At 36.9% G+C, this 23,352-nt stretch overlaps 5 protein-coding genes across 5 annotated transcripts; all 5 read right to left on the bottom strand.

Moving 5' to 3' along the window:
* Positions 1–404: 404 nt before the first annotated feature.
* Positions 405–3,818, bottom strand: LOC137745267 (amidase 1-like). The gene is made up of 9 exons (XM_068485185.1): positions 3,597–3,818; positions 2,930–3,082; positions 2,614–2,738; positions 2,414–2,539; positions 1,939–2,121; positions 1,553–1,700; positions 1,266–1,434; positions 898–1,032; positions 405–761 (listed from the first exon to the last, which is right to left on the bottom strand). The coding sequence occupies exons 1-9, from the start codon at positions 3,704–3,706 to the stop codon at positions 624–626; spliced, it is 1,287 nt and encodes a 428-aa protein (XP_068341286.1). The 5' UTR covers positions 3,707–3,818; the 3' UTR covers positions 405–623.
* A 633-nt stretch (positions 3,819–4,451) lies between these two features.
* Positions 4,452–5,607, bottom strand: LOC137745471 (uncharacterized). The gene is made up of 5 exons (XM_068485431.1): positions 5,600–5,607; positions 5,422–5,515; positions 5,188–5,329; positions 4,950–4,952; positions 4,452–4,711 (listed from the first exon to the last, which is right to left on the bottom strand). The coding sequence occupies exons 1-5, from the start codon at positions 5,605–5,607 to the stop codon at positions 4,452–4,454; spliced, it is 507 nt and encodes a 168-aa protein (XP_068341532.1).
* A 1,823-nt stretch (positions 5,608–7,430) lies between these two features.
* On the bottom strand, positions 7,431–11,168 carry LOC137745378 (amidase 1-like). The gene is made up of 9 exons (XM_068485326.1): positions 10,878–11,168; positions 10,215–10,367; positions 9,899–10,023; positions 9,699–9,824; positions 9,179–9,361; positions 8,791–8,938; positions 8,502–8,670; positions 8,134–8,268; positions 7,431–7,840 (listed from the first exon to the last, which is right to left on the bottom strand). The coding sequence occupies exons 1-9, from the start codon at positions 10,985–10,987 to the stop codon at positions 7,703–7,705; spliced, it is 1,287 nt and encodes a 428-aa protein (XP_068341427.1). The 5' UTR covers positions 10,988–11,168; the 3' UTR covers positions 7,431–7,702.
* A 5,929-nt stretch (positions 11,169–17,097) lies between these two features.
* LOC137746146 (amidase 1-like) lies at positions 17,098–20,435 on the bottom strand. The gene is made up of 9 exons (XM_068486227.1): positions 20,225–20,435; positions 19,590–19,742; positions 19,274–19,398; positions 19,074–19,199; positions 18,552–18,734; positions 18,159–18,306; positions 17,870–18,038; positions 17,536–17,670; positions 17,098–17,399 (listed from the first exon to the last, which is right to left on the bottom strand). Exons 1-9 carry the CDS (start codon positions 20,332–20,334, stop codon positions 17,262–17,264), a joined length of 1,287 nt encoding a protein of 428 aa, XP_068342328.1. The 5' UTR covers positions 20,335–20,435; the 3' UTR covers positions 17,098–17,261.
* A 1,130-nt stretch (positions 20,436–21,565) lies between these two features.
* LOC137745469 (uncharacterized) lies at positions 21,566–22,865 on the bottom strand. Its single transcript, XM_068485429.1, has 5 exons — positions 22,848–22,865; positions 22,581–22,635; positions 22,343–22,455; positions 22,041–22,102; positions 21,566–21,860 (listed from the first exon to the last, which is right to left on the bottom strand). The coding sequence occupies exons 1-5, from the start codon at positions 22,863–22,865 to the stop codon at positions 21,566–21,568; spliced, it is 543 nt and encodes a 180-aa protein (XP_068341530.1).
* Positions 22,866–23,352: the final 487 nt, after the last annotated feature.

Below are 23,352 nucleotides of genomic sequence, written 5' to 3'. Positions count from 1 at the left end.
GGATCCTAATTCACTTTCAACAAAATCTCCTTAATATTTCTCATCCATCAAATCGAATTACTAACCTACGACAAGCGGACTTATAAATCAATCACTCATAGCTTTAGATGTCAACTTAATCTCTCTCCTCCTAACCATTTAAAAAACTGTTGTCAATGGCAACAGAAAAGCATAGAAAAGCACAAGCAATGTCTATTATGCTTCTAAAAATTTCTAAGCATAGTGAACAATGGGCATTTAATGAATTTTTCAAATGGCAAGTATAACCATACATATTTTACAAAAGAACAATGTTTGCCCGTGCAATATTCTCTTTGACAATTATTATATTATATTAAATGCCATATCATTTTTAGTATTTAATATATTCACATTAATTTTATATAAAAGTTTACAAAACATTTGGATGCTGTTATATATATATTTTTACAAGCACTTTTACAATAAAAATTTATCAAATGCTTAACAATTTTATTTTACAGCTGTTTATTCTCAAAACCTAGCAGAAGCAGTTTTTTTTTTTTTTTTTTTTAACATAACAATACCAAACTAGCAGAACTTACAAGCACATATATCAGGAAAAGATTATAAGAATCTGCAACTCAAAATCTTGTAGTCAACATTCACAACTTCCCGACGTGTTCTTTGAGAGTGTCGTAAAGAGTCTCGACAAGATTGAGCAAGAACCCATCCGAGCCATGCTTTGCCAGCAAGGAAACTGAAACAGGTAGGTTATCATGCATCCCTAGAGGTATACTCACCTGCAAATACGTAGAAATAAGTTACAAACTTTCGCAAGAAACTTGCAGTCAATGACGAAGAAGAAAATCGTAATGTGTTGTATACAAACATGGAGAGGGGGAGGGAGAGGTAGAGATAGATAAAGGGCTTAAAAACCTGGCAGAATCCGGAAACTACGGCAATGGATAGGAAGCTGAAAGCCCTGGCATGAAAAGCGTCGAGTGTAGTAGGATCTGTTCGCAGCTTTGGTGGATCCCTTGGAACTGTAGGCATTCCGAGGACACCAAAATCCTGATGAGTAATTAAATCAAAGAGATTGTGTTACGTATTTATTAGAGACAGTATGTATCATCCATTTCTTCTGCTAAAAGTTTCGTTTTAAGAGCAAAAGGAAGGAAGATGCTAACAAATAACAGTTTGTCAGTCTCTCTACTCTAACAAAATGAACTCATTTCATATGAAGCGACGGATTCCGAAAATGAACTCTGGCGTGTGCAAAGATGAGAGAGAGAGAGAGAGAGTACCCCGAGAAGGTCAGTAAGAGCAGTGCACAATTCAGTCATCACGGAGTGACAAACATCGACATTTTCATCTGTTGACCGAACAGCTGCCCATACACGTTCTGCTATCCCAGGACCTAAGTCAGGTCTGACTGTACTAACCCATTCACCATGGTTGCTCTTGAATTCATACCTATTCTATCAACCAAATAATAAATTTGGAATTCATTATGAACGACAAATTTATTTTTTGTTAATCAAGATGAAGATGCAGAAATTATCACTCATATTCAAGTCCACCAAATCAGCACCTTACGAGAAGACGATTGGCGGTTGATAGGGCTGCCAATGACGGTATAATGTACTCTTCACTTGGATTTCCTTTATCCAAGAAAGAGTTCAAGCTTGGAACTTTGTCCTTGACAACGTCCCCGATGTTAGCATGTTTTATAACATGACCTGTATTTGCAGATATAACGAGTGAGCTTCTTCTTTCCATGTTATGAGCTTGTCCCTATCTCAGCAAGAGACCCAATTTAATTAAATGAATGATGATTTTCAGGTAATAATCTGTCTACTGAATTTAATGGTCTATTTGTGTCTTAAAACGCGGGGAATTATAAATTGGACTCGATTCATGCCAATCAAAATACTTACAGCGAGAGATGAAACAGAACAATACGGTCAAATCACTTACCCCCAAATAACTTCTCAACTGAGTCAACAAGTACTTGTTTCACTCGACTGCTTGGAACGGTTGAAAGCTGGAAACAGTCTTCTGCGATGATTAACTGAGTGGGTATGACAGGACCCGTATCAGGCAATTGGAGTAACACTCGTCCAACTCTATTCAAAATCGCAGGATTCCTTGCAAACCATCCTATATCAGAAGTTAGTGTTTCTGATTGCTTAATGCTTTCGAAGTACTATATTTCCAATTGCAGAAAAACTTAAACACAGAAGTGTCACAAGTAATAATCAACAAAAATGCAGAATGCATGGATGGCATATGAATCATTAAAGCGGAAGAAGTTAGCTACTTTCTAGAAACAGAAATAGAGATTTCCTGTTATATAAAATCGAGGGAAAACCGAAACATGACTTTTTTTTGTCACAACCAGAAATCAATTTCCTAAGCCAGTCTGCAATATAAAATGTCATTGATTTCTCACCCACTGTATCGAAACTCTGTGCCAGAGGAGTAACTCCAGAAGTAGAAATGACACCATGAGATGGCCGAAACCCAAAAATTCCACAATATGAAGCAGGAACTCTTACACTTGCTCCAGTATCGGTTCCTGAAAAAGTGAGGGTCTTGTGCTTCAACTTAAAGAAGCAAGAAAACAACAAAAGCACACAAGGAATAACTTACCTAAGGAAAAATCTGCGAGGCCTGCAGCTACGGCAACAGCAGAACCGCTAGAAGAGCCTCCAGGCACCCTATCTGGTGCGCACGGATTTCTGGGTGTGCCATAATGCTTGTTCTCTCCATTCATACTGCCAACAACACAAAGCAAAATTCAAGGGCGTTTTCTGTTGAGTGATTTTTGGATGTCCAAAATCATTATATGAATACTTTTACCACGAAAAGAGACTTATAGCGATCAATCATTTGTCAAAATTTTTGCAAACAAAACAGTAATGCAAGTTTAAGCATGTGAAGTAAGACATGGCCTCTTCGCACTAACCAGTATGCCATTTCATCCATGACAGTTATACCAATACTTGTGGCACCTCCACTCAATATTGCCGAAACAGCCGGAGCTGTTGATTCAGCAGCCGGATGAGTCCTCGCCCAATCAGGATTCCCAAACCCAGTCACACGTCCAGCCACATCAAATCTGCCTCCAAGTTCAAATTTCACTGAATACAAAAATGTTTTGGCTTTTACACGGAAAAAAAAAATTGCACAATTCAACACCCTGAAGTTCGTCATCATGGTTCCACAAGCACGCATAAAACCACACAAAGCAGGAAGATTTATTAAAACGCTACTCTGAAAAAGCACTTCTCATCATAAGTGCTTTTGTTGGAAGTATTTTAACTTTAGTAGAAGCAAATCCACCACAAAGTTTCATTAAAAATTCTAGTGCTTCAGGTTAAAAAAAAAAAAAACATTTGAACTTTTTTCTTTCTTTCTGAAAGTGCTTTTAGTCATTCTCAAATGAAGAAACGCCCAATCACAGAAACAACACACAAAATTCGGTTCTTGGAGAAAACTGATTGAACCCAAATCCGAAATTCGCAAATAAGCACAAAAGCATATGAATTTTAAATGTAACACTACAAAATTTGAAGCATCCACCAAATAGAAGAGTGATATAATTGAGGAAAATTTAAGAGAGTAGCTCTCACATGTCTTTAACAGCAAAGGTGAGGCCGCTCAGAGGAAGGTCATGTGACGAAGACGGCGGTCGGAGAAGGAATTTCTCCACGAAAGCTCCATGATCTGAGTCTATCGCCATCTCTCTCTGCCACTGCTGTCTCAAACAATATCAGCCTCAGCAGCAGCTCCACATTTGACGACAGAAGTGAATAGCTCTCCACTCATCAATCATACGATGATCCTATTCAAATGCAAGGACATATATTATTCCTTAAAAATATCACATATATTATTCCTTAAAAATATCTGTTGTTGATAAGGTGGTCATTTCAGTCAGTGAGGGCAAAGTGGAAATTCTGGAGTTTGCTTAAGTCCTCACTGTGGTCCTCAGACATTGAGGATCGATACAAGCGGTCATTGAATTTGTCGTAAATTATTTTGTTCATTTTGTAACAAATCTTTCAATATTCTTGTTAAGTTGAGGGGTTGATTTGACAAAATACTCTTGAAAATAAGGACAATTCAAGAACCACTTAGGTCCTCACTATGGAGACTTTGAGAATCTATACACGTTCACTATTAATTATTTTGCTTATTCCTTAAAAAATATGTCAATATCTTCGTTAAATAGAATGATTGATTTGACAAAATACTCTTAAAAAGAAGGACAATTCAAGGACCATTTTTATCGATTTTCATTGTCAGAATCAAAGTGAGGAGTTTTGCCGAACTCAGGGACTATTTTAGTCAAAATCCTAAGAGAAAAACATATTCTATGAGAATATTGTGAATTTCTTAGCTTATGGATTCAACGCAAGTACACGATGTATTATCACTGGAAACAAAATTTCAAGTGGCAGTTCCATACACATGTAGACGAACTTTCATTCGCTGCAGTCGGAATCATAAAATATGTACAAATAAGGGATCACAGGTCTGTGCTCGGCGAGTTCCCCCTCTGCTGGCTCTGCAGTCACTCGCGGAGCACTCCAACCTAAGCGTTGCATGCACACAGCATCGTATGCTTCAATGTTCAAACCGATTGGTTCTTGCTGCCAGGAAAGGCCCTGCTGCATCAGGGGTTGATTCTTGAAATTCTCTTTGTTTTTCTTCAGGTGCTGTCGTTCAACCTTTTTGTTCATCCCTTGAAAATGCATGGTTCAGGTAAAAGTTCAGACAAAGAGTACATTGAAATTTGGCACGTTTTCAAGCACTTCAATGTTGTTCTTTCTCATTTATTGTCCTAAAGAACTCAAAAGATGGGAACTAAACTTTGGAACGTTATTCGATTTTTCAATTGAAGATCTAGGGAGTAACACATATCACCTCGTCAGGGATGAATTAATCATGCCATGTATGTGCATGACGATGTCAACATCTACCTCCTACAAGCGGCAAAAGAAGAAAGTTAGCTATAAAGATTCACCCGGTTAACTATAAAGAAAGACCACATGCACAATTTTATGATTTAGCTAATTGGACCTGCATTAGAGCTTGGATTTCCCTTGTCAACCAACTTTGGAGCCAACGGTTTGGCTGAAGATACTTGCGGACTTCCAAAACCTTGGCACGTCAAATATGTCACTTAAGAAACCTAATTAAGAAACAAAGTTAACCAACTGGAAGGCATGAAAACAGTGACGGCGTTTCTGAGGGATATAAACTGAGAAACAACACAACCAATAAAATGACCAGAAGCACCAAAACCTGGTTCAGTGTAATAACACTGCAATCTATACTTGTGCTCCTTTGATAAGAAAAGCTGCAGATACCATTAACGAAAAACGATTTATAGCGAGGGGTTACACATTTTCGAAAATGATTTATAAAACTTTAATTTTCAGGCCCACTTACTCTTGTTTTTCCTCCCTTCAGGAATTTTAGTGGCAGAAATTTCCTGATGACGAGGATGTTAGACGAAGTCAACGTTAAGCTGTTAGCACCGCATCTTCAGGAATTTGATTCAGACTCTTATCCTTTCAGCCATTCCTAGTTTATAGGATTTGTTTTCAAATATCTGATGTAATCTAACCTGCGCATGTAATCCTTATAGCTTTCTTTTTGTATTTTTAAACTTTCAAAACTTCCTTGTATCTAGGGTTTTCAAACCCATGCTGTAACCTTTAGATGATTATAAATACATGCATCCCAGTTTTGATGGGTATGCAATTGAAGTGAAACTCTCAGCCTTCTTAAGTTTTACAGAGGATTGTTGGTAAAAGTTGTTATGAAGGAGACTTCTTCTTTTGGTATAAATGTCATTACTCTTCTTTTACTGCAATTTATCTATGCTTTGACATCACTTGATATGAGTTCAATCCCGCTCACTGCGCAGTCTAAATTGATCAATTTTAGGTTTTAATTTATTCATATTTTCCATATCATTACACATTATATCTTCGTCACCTTTTGAGTGTTGGCTAGCACATCGCGATTCGGGTGTCTACGTGGATATTCTGAGTCGGGGTGTGTCAAAAAGGTACCATATAAAGGCTACCAAATTTTTGTATGTAAAATGTCATTAATATAAGTAATGACAAATCGTGGGTTTTATTTAAATATAGTTTATCTTAATGACAAATCATGTCATTAAGATAAATTATACTTTTTTATATAAGTATAATTTTTTTTTTTTTTAAATTTTCAATCCCACAAATCATGGATTTTATTTAAAATCTCATTAATATAAGTAATTATAATAACCTACATAGAAATGAATTATTGTATTAATTTCAGGACTTCAATCAAAAACTGAAAACCAACAGGTTTCAATTAAAGAACATTCATAAATAGGGACCACATTCAAAGTCACCCTTATACTATTCAAGTATATGGAGTGGGTATTTTCTCCTCATAAGATAGATAGTATACGAAAAGCGGTGGAGTGATTTCTACTCTCATTTGGACATATGCAATCTCTTTACTTTCTAGCCGTTGTATTGATAATTTAAGAAAATATAGGAGGTGAAAAGGAGAGTACGGAAACCACATTTTTGTTAGAATGCGACAATGAAGAATAAATTGTAGCAATGGTCTTTCAACCTTAACCAAATTAGAGCAATATTCCTTCAACCAAAAATCTATTCACATTGGTCTCTCAACTCATCAAAACGTGTAGCTATGGTCATTTTCATCAACTTCTATCAGAACTCTGTCAAAATGAGTTATGTTGGAACCATTGCGTTAAAATTGAGGAACCATTGCTCTAATTGAATTAAAGCTAAGGGACCGTTTCCATGGTTGGATTAAAGTTGAGGGACCATTGATACAACTTTTCTTATTTGATTTTTATATTTACTCCTTAATTTAGCCTCACGTGCATGACACATGACTCATTTTGACTAAAGTTCTAACGGAGTTGACAAAAAAGACCATATATGCACGTTTTGATGAGTTTAGGGATCAATGGTAATGAATTTTTAGTTGAGGGACCATTGCTCCAATTAGGTTAAAGTTGAGAAACCATTGCTGCAATTTCCTCCACAATGAAAGCTAATATATAAGCTTGATAGCTTGCCCATGTACCATACACAAGGATAAAAGCACGAAAATTCCTGTCTATTTTAAACCTTATGAGTGATTTGGCAGTTGTGGTGCTTTTATAAAAACGAGCTTATGAAAAAAATTTGGAACATCAAATGTATTTGGTAAAAAAAAAAAAAAAATTTAAAAACTGTTGTCAATGACAACAAAAAAGCAAAGAAAAGCAAGGTCTACTATGCTTCTAAAAATTTCTAAGCATAGTGAACAGTGGGCATTTAATAAAATTTTCAAATTACGAAGTATCCCCCTGCATATTTTACAAAATAACAATCGTTGCCCGTGTAGTATTCCTTTTGATAATTATTATATCACATTAAATGTCATATCTAATATTTAACATATTCACATCAATTTTATATAAAAGTTTACAAAACACTCAGATACAGTTTTTTATTTTTTTTACAAGCACTTTTACAATAAAAGTTTATCAAACGCTCAACAACTTTATTTTACAGCTGTTTATTCTCAAGCAGAAACCGTTTTTTTTTTTTTTTTTTTTAAACATAACAATACCAAACTAGCAGAACTTACAAGCACATATATTAGTAAAAAGATTATCAGAATCTGCAACTCAAAATCTTGTAGTCAACATTCACAGCTTCCCGACGTGTTCTTTGAGAGTGTCGTAAAGAGTCTCGACAAGATTGAGCAGGAACCCATCTGAACCATGCTTTGCCAACAAGGAAACTGAAACAGGTAGGTTATCGCACATCCCTAGTGGTATACTCACCTGCAAATACGTAGAATTAAGTTACAAACTTTTTTTTTTTTTTGAAGAAGAACTGGCATTCATAAAACCAGGGCCGAAGCCACACCAAACAGAAGCTCACCGAGAGCAAGCAACAAAGGAAGCAAAAACAGCAAGCAGAGGAGGAGGGCCAACACAACTGACGCAGCACCAAGGCCACGGCCTCCCCCTCCCCAACTAAACCAAAAAATTAACTTACAAACTTTCACAAGAAAAAGATCGTAACATGTCGTATACAAACATGGAGAGGTAGAGATAGATGAGGGCTTAAAAACCTGGCAGAATCCGGAAACTACAGCAATGGATAGGAAGCTGAAAGCCCTAGCACGAAAACCGTCCAGTGTAGTAGGATCTGTTTGCAGCTTTGGTGGATCCCCTGGAACTGTAGGCATTGCGAGGACACCGAAATCCTGATGAGTAAATCAAAGAGATTGTGTTACGTATTCATTAGAGACAGTATGTATCATCCATTTCCTCTGCTAAAAGTTTCGTTTTAAGAGCAAAAGGAAGGAAGATGCTAACAAATAACAGTTTGTCAGTCTCTCTACTCTAACAAAATGAACTCATTTCATATGAAGTGACGGATTCCTAAAATGTACTTTGGCGTGTGCAAAGATGAGAGGGAGAGAGAGAGAGAGAGTACCCTGAGAAGGTCAGTAAGAGCAGCATGCAGTTCAGTCATCACAGAGTGACAAACATCGACATTTTCATCTGTTGACCGAACAATTGCCCATACACGTTCTGCTATCCCGGGACCTAAGTCAGGTCTGACTGTACTAACCCATTCACCATGGTTGCTCTTGAATTCATACCTATTCAATCAACCAAATAATAAATTTGGAATTCATTATGAACGACAAATTTAATTTTTGTTAATCAAGATGAAGATGCAGAAATTATTACACTCATATTCAAGTTCACCAAATCAGCACCTTGCGAGAAGATGAAAGGCGGTTGATAGGGCTGCCAATGACGGTATAATGTACTCTTCACTTGGATTTCCTTTATCCAAGAAAGAGTTCAAGCTTGGAACTTTGTCCTTGACAACGTCCCCGAGGTTAGCATGTTTTATAACATGACCTGCATTTGCAGATATAACGAGTGAGTTTCTTCTTTTCATGTTATGAGCTTGTCCCCATCTCAGCAGGAGACCTAATTTAATTAAGTGAATGATTTTCAGGTAATAATTAATCTGTCTATTGAACTTAATGGCCCATTTGTGTCTTAAAACGCGGGGGAATTATAAATTGGACTTGATTCATGTCAATCAAAATACTTACAGCGACATATGAAACAGATGAGTACGGTCAAATCACTTACCCCCAAATAACTTCTCAACTGAGTCAACAAGTGCTTGTTTCACTCGACTGCTTGGAACACTTGAAATCTGGAAACAGTCTTCTGCGATGATTAACTGAGTGGGTACGACAGGACCCGTATCAGGTAATTGGAGTAGCACTCGTCCAACTCTATTCAAAATCGCAGGATTCCTTGCAAACCATCCTATATCAGAAGTTAGTGTCAAAAGGATGGTTTCCGATTGCTTAGAGTGCTAGATAGATCATTCGCATAGGGAAATCTTTCGAAGTACTATATGTCCAAGTGCAGAAAAACTTAAACACAGAAGTGCCACGAGTAATAATCAACAAAGATGCAGAATGCATGGATGGCATATGAATCATTGAAGCGGAAGAAGTTAGCTACTTTCCAGAAGTAAAGAGAGATGTTTCCTGTTACATAAAATCAAGGGAAAAAAGCCGAAACATGACCTTTTTTTTGTCACAACCAGAAATCTATTTCCAAAGCCAGTCTGCAATATAAAATGTCATTGATTTCTCACCCACTGTATCGAAACTTTGTGCCAGAGGAGTAACTCCAGAAGTAGAAATGACACCATGAGATGGCCGAAACCCAAAAATTCCACAATGCGAAGCAGGTACTCTTACACTTCCTCCAGTATTGGTTCCTGAAATAGTGAGGGTCTTCTGCTTCAACATAAAGAAGCAACAAAGCAACAAAAGCACGCAAGGAATAACTTACCTAAGGAAAAATCTGCGAGGCCTGCAGCTACGACAACAGCAGAACCGCTAGAAGAGCCTCCAGGCACCCTATCTGGTGCGCACGGATTTCTGGGTGTGCCGTAATGCTTGTTCTCTCCATTCATACTGCCAACAACACAATGCGAAATTCAAGGTCGTTTTCTGTCGAGTGATTTTCGAATGTACAAAATCATTATATAAATACTTTTACCATGAAAAGAGACTTGTAGCGATCAATTAGTTGTCAAAATTTTTGCAAACAAAACAGTAATGCAAGTTTAAGCATGTGAAGTAAGACAAGGCCTCTTTGCACTAACCAGCATGCCATTTCATCCATGACAGTTATACCAATACTTGTGGCACCTCCATTCAATATTGCCAAAACAGCCGGAGCTGTTGATTCAGCGGCCGGGTGAGTCCTCGCCCAATCAGGATTCCCAAACCCAGTCACACGTCCAGCCACATCAAATCTGCCTCCAAGTTCAAATTTCAGTGAGCACAAAAATGTTTTGGCTTTTACACACACACACACATGAAAAAAACTGCACATTTCAACACCCTGAAGTTGATCATCATGGTTCCACAAGCACGCATAAAACCAGATAAGGCAGGAAGATTTATTTAAACGCTTCTCTGAAAAGCACTTCTCATCATAAGTGCTTTTGTAGGAAGTATTTTAACTTCAGTAGAAGCAAATCCACGACAAAGTTTCATTAAAAATTCAAGTGCTTCAGAACCCAAAAAAAAAAATGAACTTTTTTTGCTGAAAGTGCTTTTAATCATTCTCAAATGAAGAAACGCCCAATCACAGAAACAACACACAAAATTGGGTTCTTGAAGACAACTTATTCAACCCAAATCCGAAATCCGTAAATAAGCACAGAAGTATATGAACTTTAAGTATAACACTACAAAATTTAAAGCATCCACCAAATAGAAGAGTGATATAATTGAGGAAAATTTAAGAGAGTAGCTCCCACATGTCTTTAACAGCAAAGGTGAGGCTGCTCAGAGGAAGGTCATGTGACGAAGACGGCGGTTGAAGAAGAAATTTCTCCACGAAAGCTCCATGATCTGAGTCAATCGCCATCTCTCTCTGCCACTGCTGTCTCAGACAATCTCAGCCTCAGCAGCAGCTCCACACTTGACGACAGAAGTGAATAGCTCTCCACTCATCAATCATACGATGATCCTATTCAAATGTAAGGACAGATATTATTCCTTAAAAAAATCTGTTGTTGATAAGGTGGTCACTTCAGTCAGTGAGGGCAAAGTGGAAATTCTGGAGGTTGCTTAAGTCTTAAATTAAAATAAACAATTTTGTCATCTCTTTCTCCAACATACTTTGAATATTATCCATTCCAATTTAATCTTGAAGGCCAAATAAGGAGTCTCGGATCCTGAGTTCGGAATAAATCTCTTAGTTTACCATCTATCAAGATTAGTATACCACAACAATGTAACTAATGAGACTAGAGCAGGGTTAACTTATATATTTCAATCCATATCCATTTTTGTGCACCAAACATAAATATTAAACCAGCCGTAGATGGATTGATCGACGAGTACAGGAGCCAGCTTATGAGACTGGACGCGTGCTTTGCACGAGTATAAGAAGGGCGATTGGGTTTTGGTTGGAAACTACGCCGCTCACACGACAACACAGTTGTCAGTAGAGACCGCTACGGGGAAGCAGGCCCACTCTTCTTTACCTCACCGACCTTCATCGTTGACTATAGCTTTCAGATAAAAGTGAGATAGTTCGTGAAGGACGAGGATCGTCTCCGGATCTTTTTGTGAGAATTTAGTGATCAATTAATTATGTTCATTTATTATATATTGTGCGGTCAGTTTTTATTAAGTATTATTTATATTCAATTTTAAATAAAAAATTTAAAATAATTTCTAACCGTACTATGTACGATAAATGGATACAATTAATTGATCATTCGGATCTCAACAAAGAGGATCTGAAGAGGATCCTATTTCGTTTGTGAACTCTCAACCAATTTTTAGTATAATATTTTATAATATTGGCATAGAAATTGTGTCAAAGAAATGAGATGGTGGAGAGTCCCACTTTTGAAGGATAAGGATCATTTCTAGATCCTCTTTGTAGGGATCTAGAGCATCAATCTATCATGTCTGTTCAGTGTATATTATGCGGTCAGTTTTTATTGGGTACTGTTCATATAATTTTATATAAAAAATTTAAAATGATTTATAATCGCACGATGTACCATGAACGGACACAATTGATTGATCATCTGATTCCCTAGAAAGAGGATCTAGCTAGGATCCTAATTCACTTTTAACAGAGTCTCCTTAATATTTCTCATCCGAAAAATCAAATTACTAACATATAACGGTAATGCAGACTTATAAATTAATCACTCATTGCTTTACATGTTAACTTTTCTATATAAAAAAATAAAAAAATAAAAAAAAAGGGAGTTTTAACGAAAAGCCCGCGGTATTGTTCACTTTAACGAAAAACCATATTTTTACACTAAAAAGTCAATCATGGTACTATTCACGTTACCCTTTATTTTGTTCTTATCGTTAAACTCAAAGTTTTCAAGCCATTTTCATTAGTTTTCCTATAAAATAATGTGTGATTGAAATAAAATATCCGTATAGTTAATCTTTATTGCATAAAAATCCTTCTCCACTCAACATCACATATACATTTTTCGATACTTTTGAAGCAAAACACCCACAAGGTCCACCACATAACTCGCATTTCTACTCAAACCACTTCCTTTCCACTTATAATTTTGGAGGAAAACTAATGAAAATGACTTGAAAACTTTGAGTTTTAACGATAATGATAAAATAAAAGGTAAAGTGAATAGTACCATGATTGACTTTTTAGTTTTAAAATGTGGTTTTTTGTTAAAATAAACAATACTGTAGACTTTTTGTTAAAACTCCCAAATTTTGGTTTATTGTTTTATTTGTGTTGTAATTTAGATTGTGGATTAGTCAACACTAATGAAATTGAGGTTTCACCATACAACCAATTGGCAATATGGGAAGTAACCCAATACCATATAAGCACATAGCAAACATTGTCCCTCACCGATGTAGAACAACTCTCAACACGCCCCCCGCACATGTGGCGGATTTTCAAGCCTACACGTGGACAACAACTGGGTAACGTGGAGTTTGCTCTGATACCATGATTAAATTAAGGTTCCACCATAAAACCAATTGGTAATATGAGAAGTAGCCCAAGACCATATAAGCACATAGCAAACATCGTCCCTCACCGATGTGGGACAACTCTCAATAAACACATCTCAATATTACATAACTAAATTACTAATTATACTATCCAAGCATATGGAGTGGGATAAGGATCCTTTTTGAAGCCTTTTTGTAGAGATTCTAGAAATTCTCACATTTTAGCCGTTCATCGTATATTGTGTGGTTAGTTTTTGTTATGTACTATTTGTGTTTAATTTTAAATAAAAAAAATCAAATAATTTCTGACCTCATGATGTACGATGAATGACTAAGATATGAGGATCCCTAGAATCTTTACAATTTGAATCCGGATAGGATCCAAATCCTATGGACTGAATATTTTCTCCTCACAAGATAGATAGCATACGAAAAAGCGATGGCTGATTTCTACACACTTCGTTGAATGTATGTAGTCTCTCTACTTTCTAGCCATTGTATTGATAATTTAGGGACAAAATTAAGAAAGAAAATGCAGAAGTGAAAAGGAGAGTACCGAAACCACTTTCCTGTTAAAATGAGAGAATGAGAGCTAATATAAAGCTTGATAGCTTGCTCATGAACCATACAGAAGGATAAAAAGTAGGAAAATTCCTGTCTATTTTAGACCTTATGGCTAGTTTGGAGTTGTGGTGCTTTTATAGAAAAATAGCTTATAAAAAAATTTGGAACATCAAGTGTGGTTCGTAAAATAAAAAAAAAAGTGCTTATTTAAAAAACTATTGTCAATGACAACAGAAAATCATAGAAAAGCAGAAACAAGGTCTACTATGCTTCTTCAAAAAATGTTTTTTTTTTCTAACCATAGTGAATAGTGACTATTTAATGAATTTTTCAAATGACAAATATATCCCCGCATATTCTACAAAATGACAATAGTTGCCCGTGCAATATTCTCTTTGGCAATTATTATATCACATTAAATTTTATATACTTTTTAGTCATTTAACATATTCACATCAATTTTATATAAAACATTACAAAACACTCAGATACCATTTTTTTTTTTTTTTTACAAGCACTTTTACAAAAAGTTTACTAAAAGCCCAACAACTTTATTTTACAGCTGTTTATTCTCAAAATATAGCACAAGATACCAAACTACCAGAACTTACAAGGGCATATATATCAGGAAGAGATTATCAGATCTGCAACTCAAAATCCTGTAGTCAACATTCACAACTTCCCGACGTGTTCTTTGAGAGTGTCGTAAAGAGTCTCGACAAAATTGAGCAGGAACCCATTCGAACCATGCTTTGCCAGCAAGGAAACTGAAATAGGTAGGTTATCGTACATCCCTAGTGGTATAGTCACCTGCAAATACGTAGAAATACGTTACAAACTTTCGCAAGATACTTGCAGTCAATGACGAAGAAGAAGATTGTAATGTGTCGTATACAAACATGGAGAGGGGGAGGACGAGGTAGAGATAGATAGAGGGCTTAAAAACCAGGCAGAATCCGGAAACTACGGCAATGGATAGGAAGCTGAAAGCCTTGGCACGAAAATTGTGCAGAGTAGTATGATCTGTTTGCAACTTTGGTGGATCCCCTGGAATTGTAGGCATTGCGAGGACACCGAAATCCTTATGAGTAAATCAAAGAGATTGTGTTACGTATTCATTAAAGACAGTATGTGTAACAACCCGCCCGGGATTTACGGAACAAAAAGGGTATTTTCGTATTTTCACTTTAGTTGGGTTTCTTTTGTTTAAAATAATGATTTTTGGGTCTTAAATAGTGTGTCCAAAGGGCCCATCCCCTGATTTTGTCCCCTGATCTCTCTCATTTCCCCCACACTCTCTTCCCTCAGCCCTGGACCTTTCCCTCCCCATGCATTCCCTCTTTGATCTCTCCCTCTCTTCTCGATTTTGTCACACAAGCAACAGCAACCCCAAACCAACATCACTGGACGTAGGAACCTCGGGAAAACTCAAGCAAACCTTCATGGAACCCCAACAGTGATGGTGTCACTGTTCATCATCTTCTTCGACGTGTTTCGTGTTTTTCCGACGTTGGTAAGCTTCTCGAAATCCTTGAGTTGTGTTTTAGGGTTAGAGCGAAGGTTGTTTTAAGTTGTGTATACATGTGAATCGGAGAAAATAGCTCGGAGTTGCTTTTCCAAATTTTCCCAGCAAGCACCGCCCCTTTCGAGGAAATTTCCGACCAAACCACGACGAGTTGGCCGGCGTGCAAGGTATCAATCTCTTCGTCTCGCTGATTACTACAACTTTCCTTTTTGTTTCACCCAATTTCGTTGAGTATTGAAGAAGTTATATCTATTTGAATCTTACCCAATTTCCGGCGACCTCCGCCGCTTTCGAGGTGTTTTTCAGCCAAACCACGGCGAGTTAGCCATCCTGCAAGGTATCATTCTCTTCGTCTCTTCGTCTCTTCGAGAACTATGATTTCTGTTTTTGAATCACTCAATTTTGTTGAGTATTTCTCGTCTGACTAGGGTCCTAATTCACTTTTATCAGAATCTCCTTAACATTTCTCGTCCGACAAATCAAATTACTAACATATAACGGAAATGAAGACTTATAAATTAATCACTCGTTGCTTTAGATGTTAACTTTTCTATAAAATAGTGAGTGATTGAAATAAAATATCCGTATAGTTAATCTTTATTGCATGAAAATCCTTCTCCACTCAACATCACATGTACATTCTTCGATACTTTCGAAGCAAGACACCCAAAAGGTCCACCACACAACTCGCATTTCTACTCGGACCATTTCCTTTTCACTTATAATTTGGGAGGAAAACTAATGAAAAGAATTTGAAAACTTTGAGTTTTAATGATCAAGACAAAATAAAGGGTAAAGTGAATAGTACCATAATTGATTTTTTAGTGTTAAAATATGATTTTTCTTTAAAGAAAACAGTACTGTGAGCTTTTCTTTAAAACTCTCAAATTTTGGTTTATTTGTATTGTAATTTAGATTGTGGATTAGTCAACACGTCTCAATATTACATAACTAAATTACTAATTATACTATCCAGGTATATGGAGTGGGATGAGGATCCTCTTCGAAGCCTTTTTGTAGAGATCGTAGGAATTCTTACATTTTAACCATTCATTGTACATTGTACGGTCAGTTTTTGTTATGTACTATTTGTGTTTAATTTTAAATTAAAAAATCAAATAATTTCTGATCACACGATGTACAATGAATGACTAAGATGTGAGGATCTCTAGAATCACTACAATTTGGATCCCAATCCCGATGGGATCCAAATCCTATTGAGTAAATATTTTCTCCTCCCAAGATAGATAGCATACGAAAAAGCGGTGGGGTGATTTCTACACACTCCTTTGAATGTATGCAGTCTCTTACTTTCTAGTTGTTGTATCGATAATTTAAGGACAAAATTAAGAAAGAAACTGCAGAAGTGAAAAGAAGAGTATCGAAACCACTTTCCTGGTAAAATGAGCCAATGAGAGCTAATATGTAAGCTTGATAGCTTGCTCATGAACCGTACAGAAGGATAAAAGCAGGAAAATTCCTGTCTATTTTAGACATTATGGCTAATTTGGAGTTGTGGTGCTTTTATAAAAACAAAGCTTATAAAAAAATTTGGAACATCAAATGTGTTTCGTAAAATAAAAAAAATAAAAAAAGTGCTTATTTAAAAAACTATTGTCAATGACAGCAGAAAATCATAGAAAAGTACAAACAAGGTCTACCATGCTTCTTTAAAAAATGTTTTTTTTTTTTACAACCATAATGAACAGTGACCATTTAATGAAATTTTCAAATGGCCAATATATCCCCGCATATTTTACAAAATGACAATCGTTGCCTGTGCAATATTCTTTTTGGCAATTATTATATCACATAAATGTTATATCGTTTTTAGTTATTTAACATATTCACATCAATTTTTTATAAAAGTTTACAAAACACTCATATACTATTTTTTTTTTTTACAAGCACTTTTACAATAAAAGTTTAGCAAACGTTCAACAACTTTATTTTACAGCTGCTTATTCTCAAAATACAGAAGAAGCAGTTTTTTTAAAAACATAACAATACCAAACTAGCAGAACTTACAAGGACATATATATCAGGAAGACATTATCAGATCTGCAACTCAAATTCTTGTAGTCAACATTCACAACTTCCCGACGTGTTCTTTGAGAGTGTCGTAAAGAGTCTCAACAAGATTGAGCAGGAACCCATCCGAACCATGCTTTGCCAGCAAGGAAACTGAAACAGGTAGGTTATCGTACATCCCTAGTGGTATAGTCACCTGCAAATACGTAGAAATACGTTACAAACTTTCGCAAGATACTTGCAGTCATTAACGAAGAAAAAGATCGTAATGTATCGTATACAAACATGGAGAGGGGGAGGAAGAGGTAGAGATAGATAGAGGGCTTAAAAACCTGGCAGAATCCGGAAACTACGGCAATGGAAAGGAAGCTGAAAGCCCTGGCACGAAAATTGTGCAGAGTAGAAGGATCTGTTTGCAGCTTTGGTGGATCCCCTGGAACTGTAGGCATTGCGAGGACACCGAAATCCTGATGAGTAAATCAAAGAGATTGTGTTACGTCTTCATTAGAGACAGTATGTATCATCCATTTCTTCTGCTAAAAGTTTCGTTTTTTAAGAGCAAAAGGAAGGAAGATGCTAACAAATAACAGTTAGTCAAAGATGAGAGAGAGAGAGAGAGAGAGAGAGAGAGAGAGAGAGAGAGAGAGAGAGAGAGAGAAAGAGTACCCTGAGAAGGTCAGTAAGGGCAGCACGCAATTCAGTCATCACGGAGTGACAAACATCGACATTTTCATCTGTTGACCGAACAGCTGCCCATATACGTTCTCCTATCCCGGGACCTAAGTCAGGCCTGACCGTACTAACCCATTCACCATGGTTTCTCTTGAATTCATACCTATTCTATCAACCAAATAATAAATTTGGAATTCATTATGAACGACAAATTTAATTTTTGTTAATCAAGATGAAGATGCAAAAATTATCACACTCATATTCAAGTCCACCAAATCAGCACCTTTCAAGTAGACGATCCGCGGTTGATAGGGCTGCCAATGACGGTATAATGTACTCTTCACTTGGATTTCCTTTATCCAAGAAAGAGTTCAAGCTTGGAACTTTGTCCTTGACAACGTCCCCGAGGTTAGCATGTTTTATAACATGACCTGCATTTGCAGATATAACGAGTGAGCTGAGCTTCTTCTTTCCATGTTATGAGCTTGTCCCTTTCTCAGCAGGAGACCTAATTTAATTAAGTGAATGATGATTTTCAGGTAATAATCTGTCTACTGAATTTAATGGTCTATTTGTGTCTTAAAACGCGAGGGGAATTATAAATTGGTCTCGATTCATGTCAATCAAAATACTTACAGCGAGAGATGAAACAGATGAATACAGTCAAATCACTTACCCCCAAATACCTTCTCAACTGAGCCAACAAGTACTTGTTTCACTCGACTGCTTGGAACACTTGAAAACCGGAAACAGTCTTCTGCGATGATTAACTGAGTGGGTACAACAGGACCTGTATCAGGCAATTGGAGTAGAACTCGTCCAACTCTATTCAAAATCGCAGGATCCCTTGCAAACCATCCTATATCCGAAATTAGTGTCAAAAGGATGGTTTCCGATTGCTTAGAGTGCTAGATAGATCATTCGCATAGGTAAAGCTTTCGAAGTACTATATTTCCAATTGCAGAAAAACTTAAACACAGAAGTGTCATGAGTAATAATCAAAAAAAATGCAGAATGCATGGATGGCATATGAATCATTAAAGCAGAAGAAGTTAGCTACCTTCTAGAAACAGAAATAGAGAGTTCCTGTTATATAAAATCGAGGGAAAACCAAAACATGACTTTTTTTTTTTTTTGTCACAACCAGAAATCAATTTCCTAAGCCGGTCTGCAATATTAAATGTCATTGATTTCTCACCCACTGTATCGAAACTTTGTGCCAGAGGAGTAACTCCAGAAGTAGAAATGACACCATGAGATGGCCGAAAACCAAAAATTCCACAATATGAAGCAGGAACTCTTACACTTCCTCCAGTGTCGGTTCCTGAAAAAGTGAGGGTCTTGTGCTCCAACATAAAGAAGCAATAAAACAACAAAAGCACCCAAGGAATAACTTACCTAAGGAAAAATCTGCTTGGCCTACAGCTACGGCAACAGCAGAACCGCTAGAAGAGCCTCCAGGCACCCTATCTGGTGCGCACGGATTTCTGGGTGTGCCATAATGCTTGTTCTCTCCATTTATACTGCCAACAACACAATGCGAAATTCAAGGGCCTTTTCTGTCGAGTGATTTTCGAATGCACAAAATCATTGTTTAAATACTTTTACCACGAAAAGAGACTTGTAGCGATCAATCAGTTGTCAAAATTTTTGCAAACAAAACAATAATGCAAGTTTAAGCATGTGAAGTAAGATAAGGCCTCTTTGCACTAACCAGTACGCCATTTCATCCATGACAGTTATACCAATACTTGTCGCACCTCCATTCAATATTGCCGAAACAGCCGGAGCTGTTGATTCAGCAGCCGGGTGAGTCCTCGCCCAATCAGGATTCCCAAACCCAGTCACACGTCCAGCCACATCAAATCTGCCTCCAAGTTCAAATTTCAGTGAACACAAAAATGTTTTGGCTTTTACACACACACATATGAAAAAAATTGCACAGTTCAACACCCTGAAGTTCATCATCATGGTTCCACAAGCACACATAAAACCACACAAAGCAGGAAGATATATTTAAACGCTTCTCTGAAAAAGCACTTCTCATCATAAGTGCTTTTGCTTGCTGGAAGTATTTTTACTTTAGTAGAAGTAAATCCACCACAAAGTTTCATTAAAAATTCAAGTGCTTCATAAAATAAAATAAAAATATTCTCAAATGAAGAAACGCCCAATCACAGAAACAACACACAAAATTGGGTTCTTGGAGAAAACTGATTCAACCCAAATCCGAAATCCGTAAATAAGCACAAAAGCATATGAATTTTAAGTATAACACTGCAAAATTTAAAGCATCCACCAAATAGAAGAGTGATATAATTGAGGAAAATTTAAGAGAGTAGCTCTCACATGTCTTTAACAGCAAAGGTGAGGCCGCTCAGAGGAAGGTCATGTGATGAAGACGGCGGTCGGAGAAGGAATTTCTCCACGAAAGCTCCATGATCTGAGTCTATCGCCATCTCTCTCTGCCACTGCTGTCACAGACAGTCTCAGCCTCAGCAGCAGCTCCACATTTGACGACAGAAGTGAATAGCTCTCCACTCATCAGTCATACGACGATCCTATTCAAATGCAAGGACAGATACTATTCCTTAAAAATATCTGTTTTTGATAAGGTGGTCACTTCAGTCAGTGAGGGCAAAGTGGAAATTTTGAGGTTGCTTAAGTCCTCACTATGGTCCTAGAGAATCGATACAAGTGGTCCTTGAATTTGTCTACTATAAATTATTTTGCTCATTTCATAAAAAATCTGTCAATATCTTCGTTAAGTAGAGAAGTTGATTTGACAAAATACCCGTAAAAAGAAGAACAATTCAAAGATCACTTCTATCGATTTTCATTGTCATGATCAAAGTCAAGAGTTTTGTCGAACTTGGAGACTATTTTAGTCAAAATCCTAAAAAACAAAAGAAAAAAAAACATATTCTAAGAGAATATTGTGAATTTGTTAGCTTATGGATCCAACGCAAGTAGACAATGTATTATCACTGGAAACAAAATTTCAAGTGGCAGTTCCATACATATGCAGACGAACTTTCATTCGCTGCTGTCGGAATAAAAAAATATGTATAAAAAAGGGATCACAGGTCTGTGCACGGCGAGTTCGACCTCTGCTGGCTCTGATGTTACTCCCGGAGCACTCCAACCTAAGCGTTGCATGCACACAGCATCGTATGCTTCAATGTTCAAACCCGAAGCAAGAAGTAGTTCCATCAATCATACGATGATCCCATTCAAATGCAAGGACAGATATTATTCCTTAAAAATATCTGTTGTTGATAAGGTGGTCACTTCAGTCAGTGAGGGCAAAGTGGAAATTCTGGAGGTTGCTTAAGTCCTCACTGTGGTCCTTAGACATTGAGGATCGATACAAGTAGTCATTGGATTTGTCTAACGTAAATTATTTTGCTTATTTTGTAAAAAATCCATCAATATCCTCGTTAAGTGGAAGGGTTGATTTGACAAAATTCCCTTAAAAAAAAATACAATTCAAGGACCACTTCCATCAATTTTCATTGTCAGGACCAAAGTGAGGATTTCTGCAGGGACTATTTTGACTAAAAGCCTAAAAAAAAAATTCTATGAGAATATTGTGAATTTCTTAGCTTATGGATTCAACGCCAGTGCACAATGTATTATCACTGGAAACAAAATTTCAAGTGGCAGTTCCATACATATGCAGACGAACTTTCATTCCGTGCAGTCGGAATCATAAAATATGTACAAATAAGGGACCACAGGTCTGTGCTCGGCGAGTTCCCACTCTGCTGGCTCTGTAGTTACTCCCGGAGCACTCCAACCTAAGCGTTGCATGCACACAGCATCGTATGCTTCAATATTCAAACCTGAAGCAAGAAATAGTTCCACCTCGTTTACAAACCGATTGGTTCTTGCTGCCAGGAAAGGCCCTGCTGCATCAGAGGTTGATTCTTGAAATTCTCTTTGTTTTTCTTCAGGTGCTGTCGTTCGACCTTTTTGTTCATCCCTTGAAAATGCATGGTTCAGGTAAAAGTTCAGACAAAGAGTTCATTGAAATTTTGCACGTTAAGCACTTACAATGTTGTTCTTTCTCATATCTTGTCCTAAAGAACTCAAAAGATGGGAACTAAACTTTGGAACGTTATTCGATTTTTCAATTGAAGATCTAGGGAGTAACACATATCACCTCGTCAGGGATGAATTAATCAAGCCATGTATGTGGTGCATGACGATGTCAACATCTACCTTCTACAAGCAGCAAAAGAAGAAAGTTAGCTATAAAGAGTCACCCGAATAACTATAACACGCATGTTCTGCTGTGGTCGTCATAGATAAAGAAAGACCACATGCACAATTTTATGATTTAGCTAATTGGACTAGGTGATCAAGTTCATTGCCAAGCCAAAGAAAAAAAAATTGAAACTCTATAGGATGTTGAAATGTCCTCGTGTCACCACGAGAGAAAATTTATGCAGAAGAAGTCAAGACCTGCATCAGAGCTTGGATTTCCCTTCTCAACCAACTTTGGAGCCAGCGGTTTGGCTGAAGGTACTTGCGGGACTTCCAAAACCTTGGTACGTCAAATATGTCACTTAAGAAACCTAATTAAGAAACCTTATTAAGAAACAAAGTTAACCAACTGGAAGGCATGAAAACAGTGACGGCGTTTCTCAGGGATATAAAATGAGAAACAACACAACCAATAAAATGACCAGAAGCACAAAACCTGGTTCAGTGTAATAACACTGCAATCTATACTTGTGCTCCCTTGATAAGAAAAACTGCAGATACCATTAACGAAAAACGATTTACAGGGAGGGGTTACACATTTTCGAAAACGATTTACAAAATTTTATTTTTCAGGCCCATCCACCCTTGTTTTTCCTCCCTCCAGGAATTTCAGCGGCAGAGATTTCGTGATGACGATGATGTTAGACGAAGTCAACGTTAAGCTGCTATCACCGCATCTTCAGGAGTCTGATTTACTTCAAACTCTTATCCTTTCAGCCATTCCTAGTTTATAGGATTTGTTTTCAAATATCTGATGTAATCTAAGCTGCGCATGTAATCCTTATAGCTTTCTGTTTGTATTTTTTAAACTTTCAAAACTTCCTTGTATCTAGGGGTTTCAAACCCATGCTGTAACCTTGAGATGATTATAAATACGTGCATCTCAGTTTTGATGGGTATGCAATTGAAGTGGAACTCTCAGCTTTCTTAAGTTTTACATAGGATTGTTGGTAAAAGTTGTTATGTTGGAGGCTTCTCCTTTTGGTATAAATGTCATTACTCTTCTTTTATTGCAATTTATCTATGCTTTGACATCACTTGATATGAGTTCAATCCCACTCACTACGCAGTCTAAATTGATCACTTTTATGTTTTAATTTATTCACATTTTGCATATCATTACACATTATATCTTAGTCATCTTCTAAGTGTTGGCCAACATATCACAATTCGGGTGTCTGCGTGGATATTCTAGGTCGGGGTGTGTC

Source organism: Pyrus communis, chromosome 9 (assembly GCF_963583255.1).
Source record: "Pyrus communis chromosome 9, drPyrComm1.1, whole genome shotgun sequence".
Taxonomy (NCBI): Eukaryota; Viridiplantae; Streptophyta; class Magnoliopsida; order Rosales; family Rosaceae; genus Pyrus; species Pyrus communis.
This window is presented reverse-complemented; position numbering and strand designations above follow the sequence as displayed.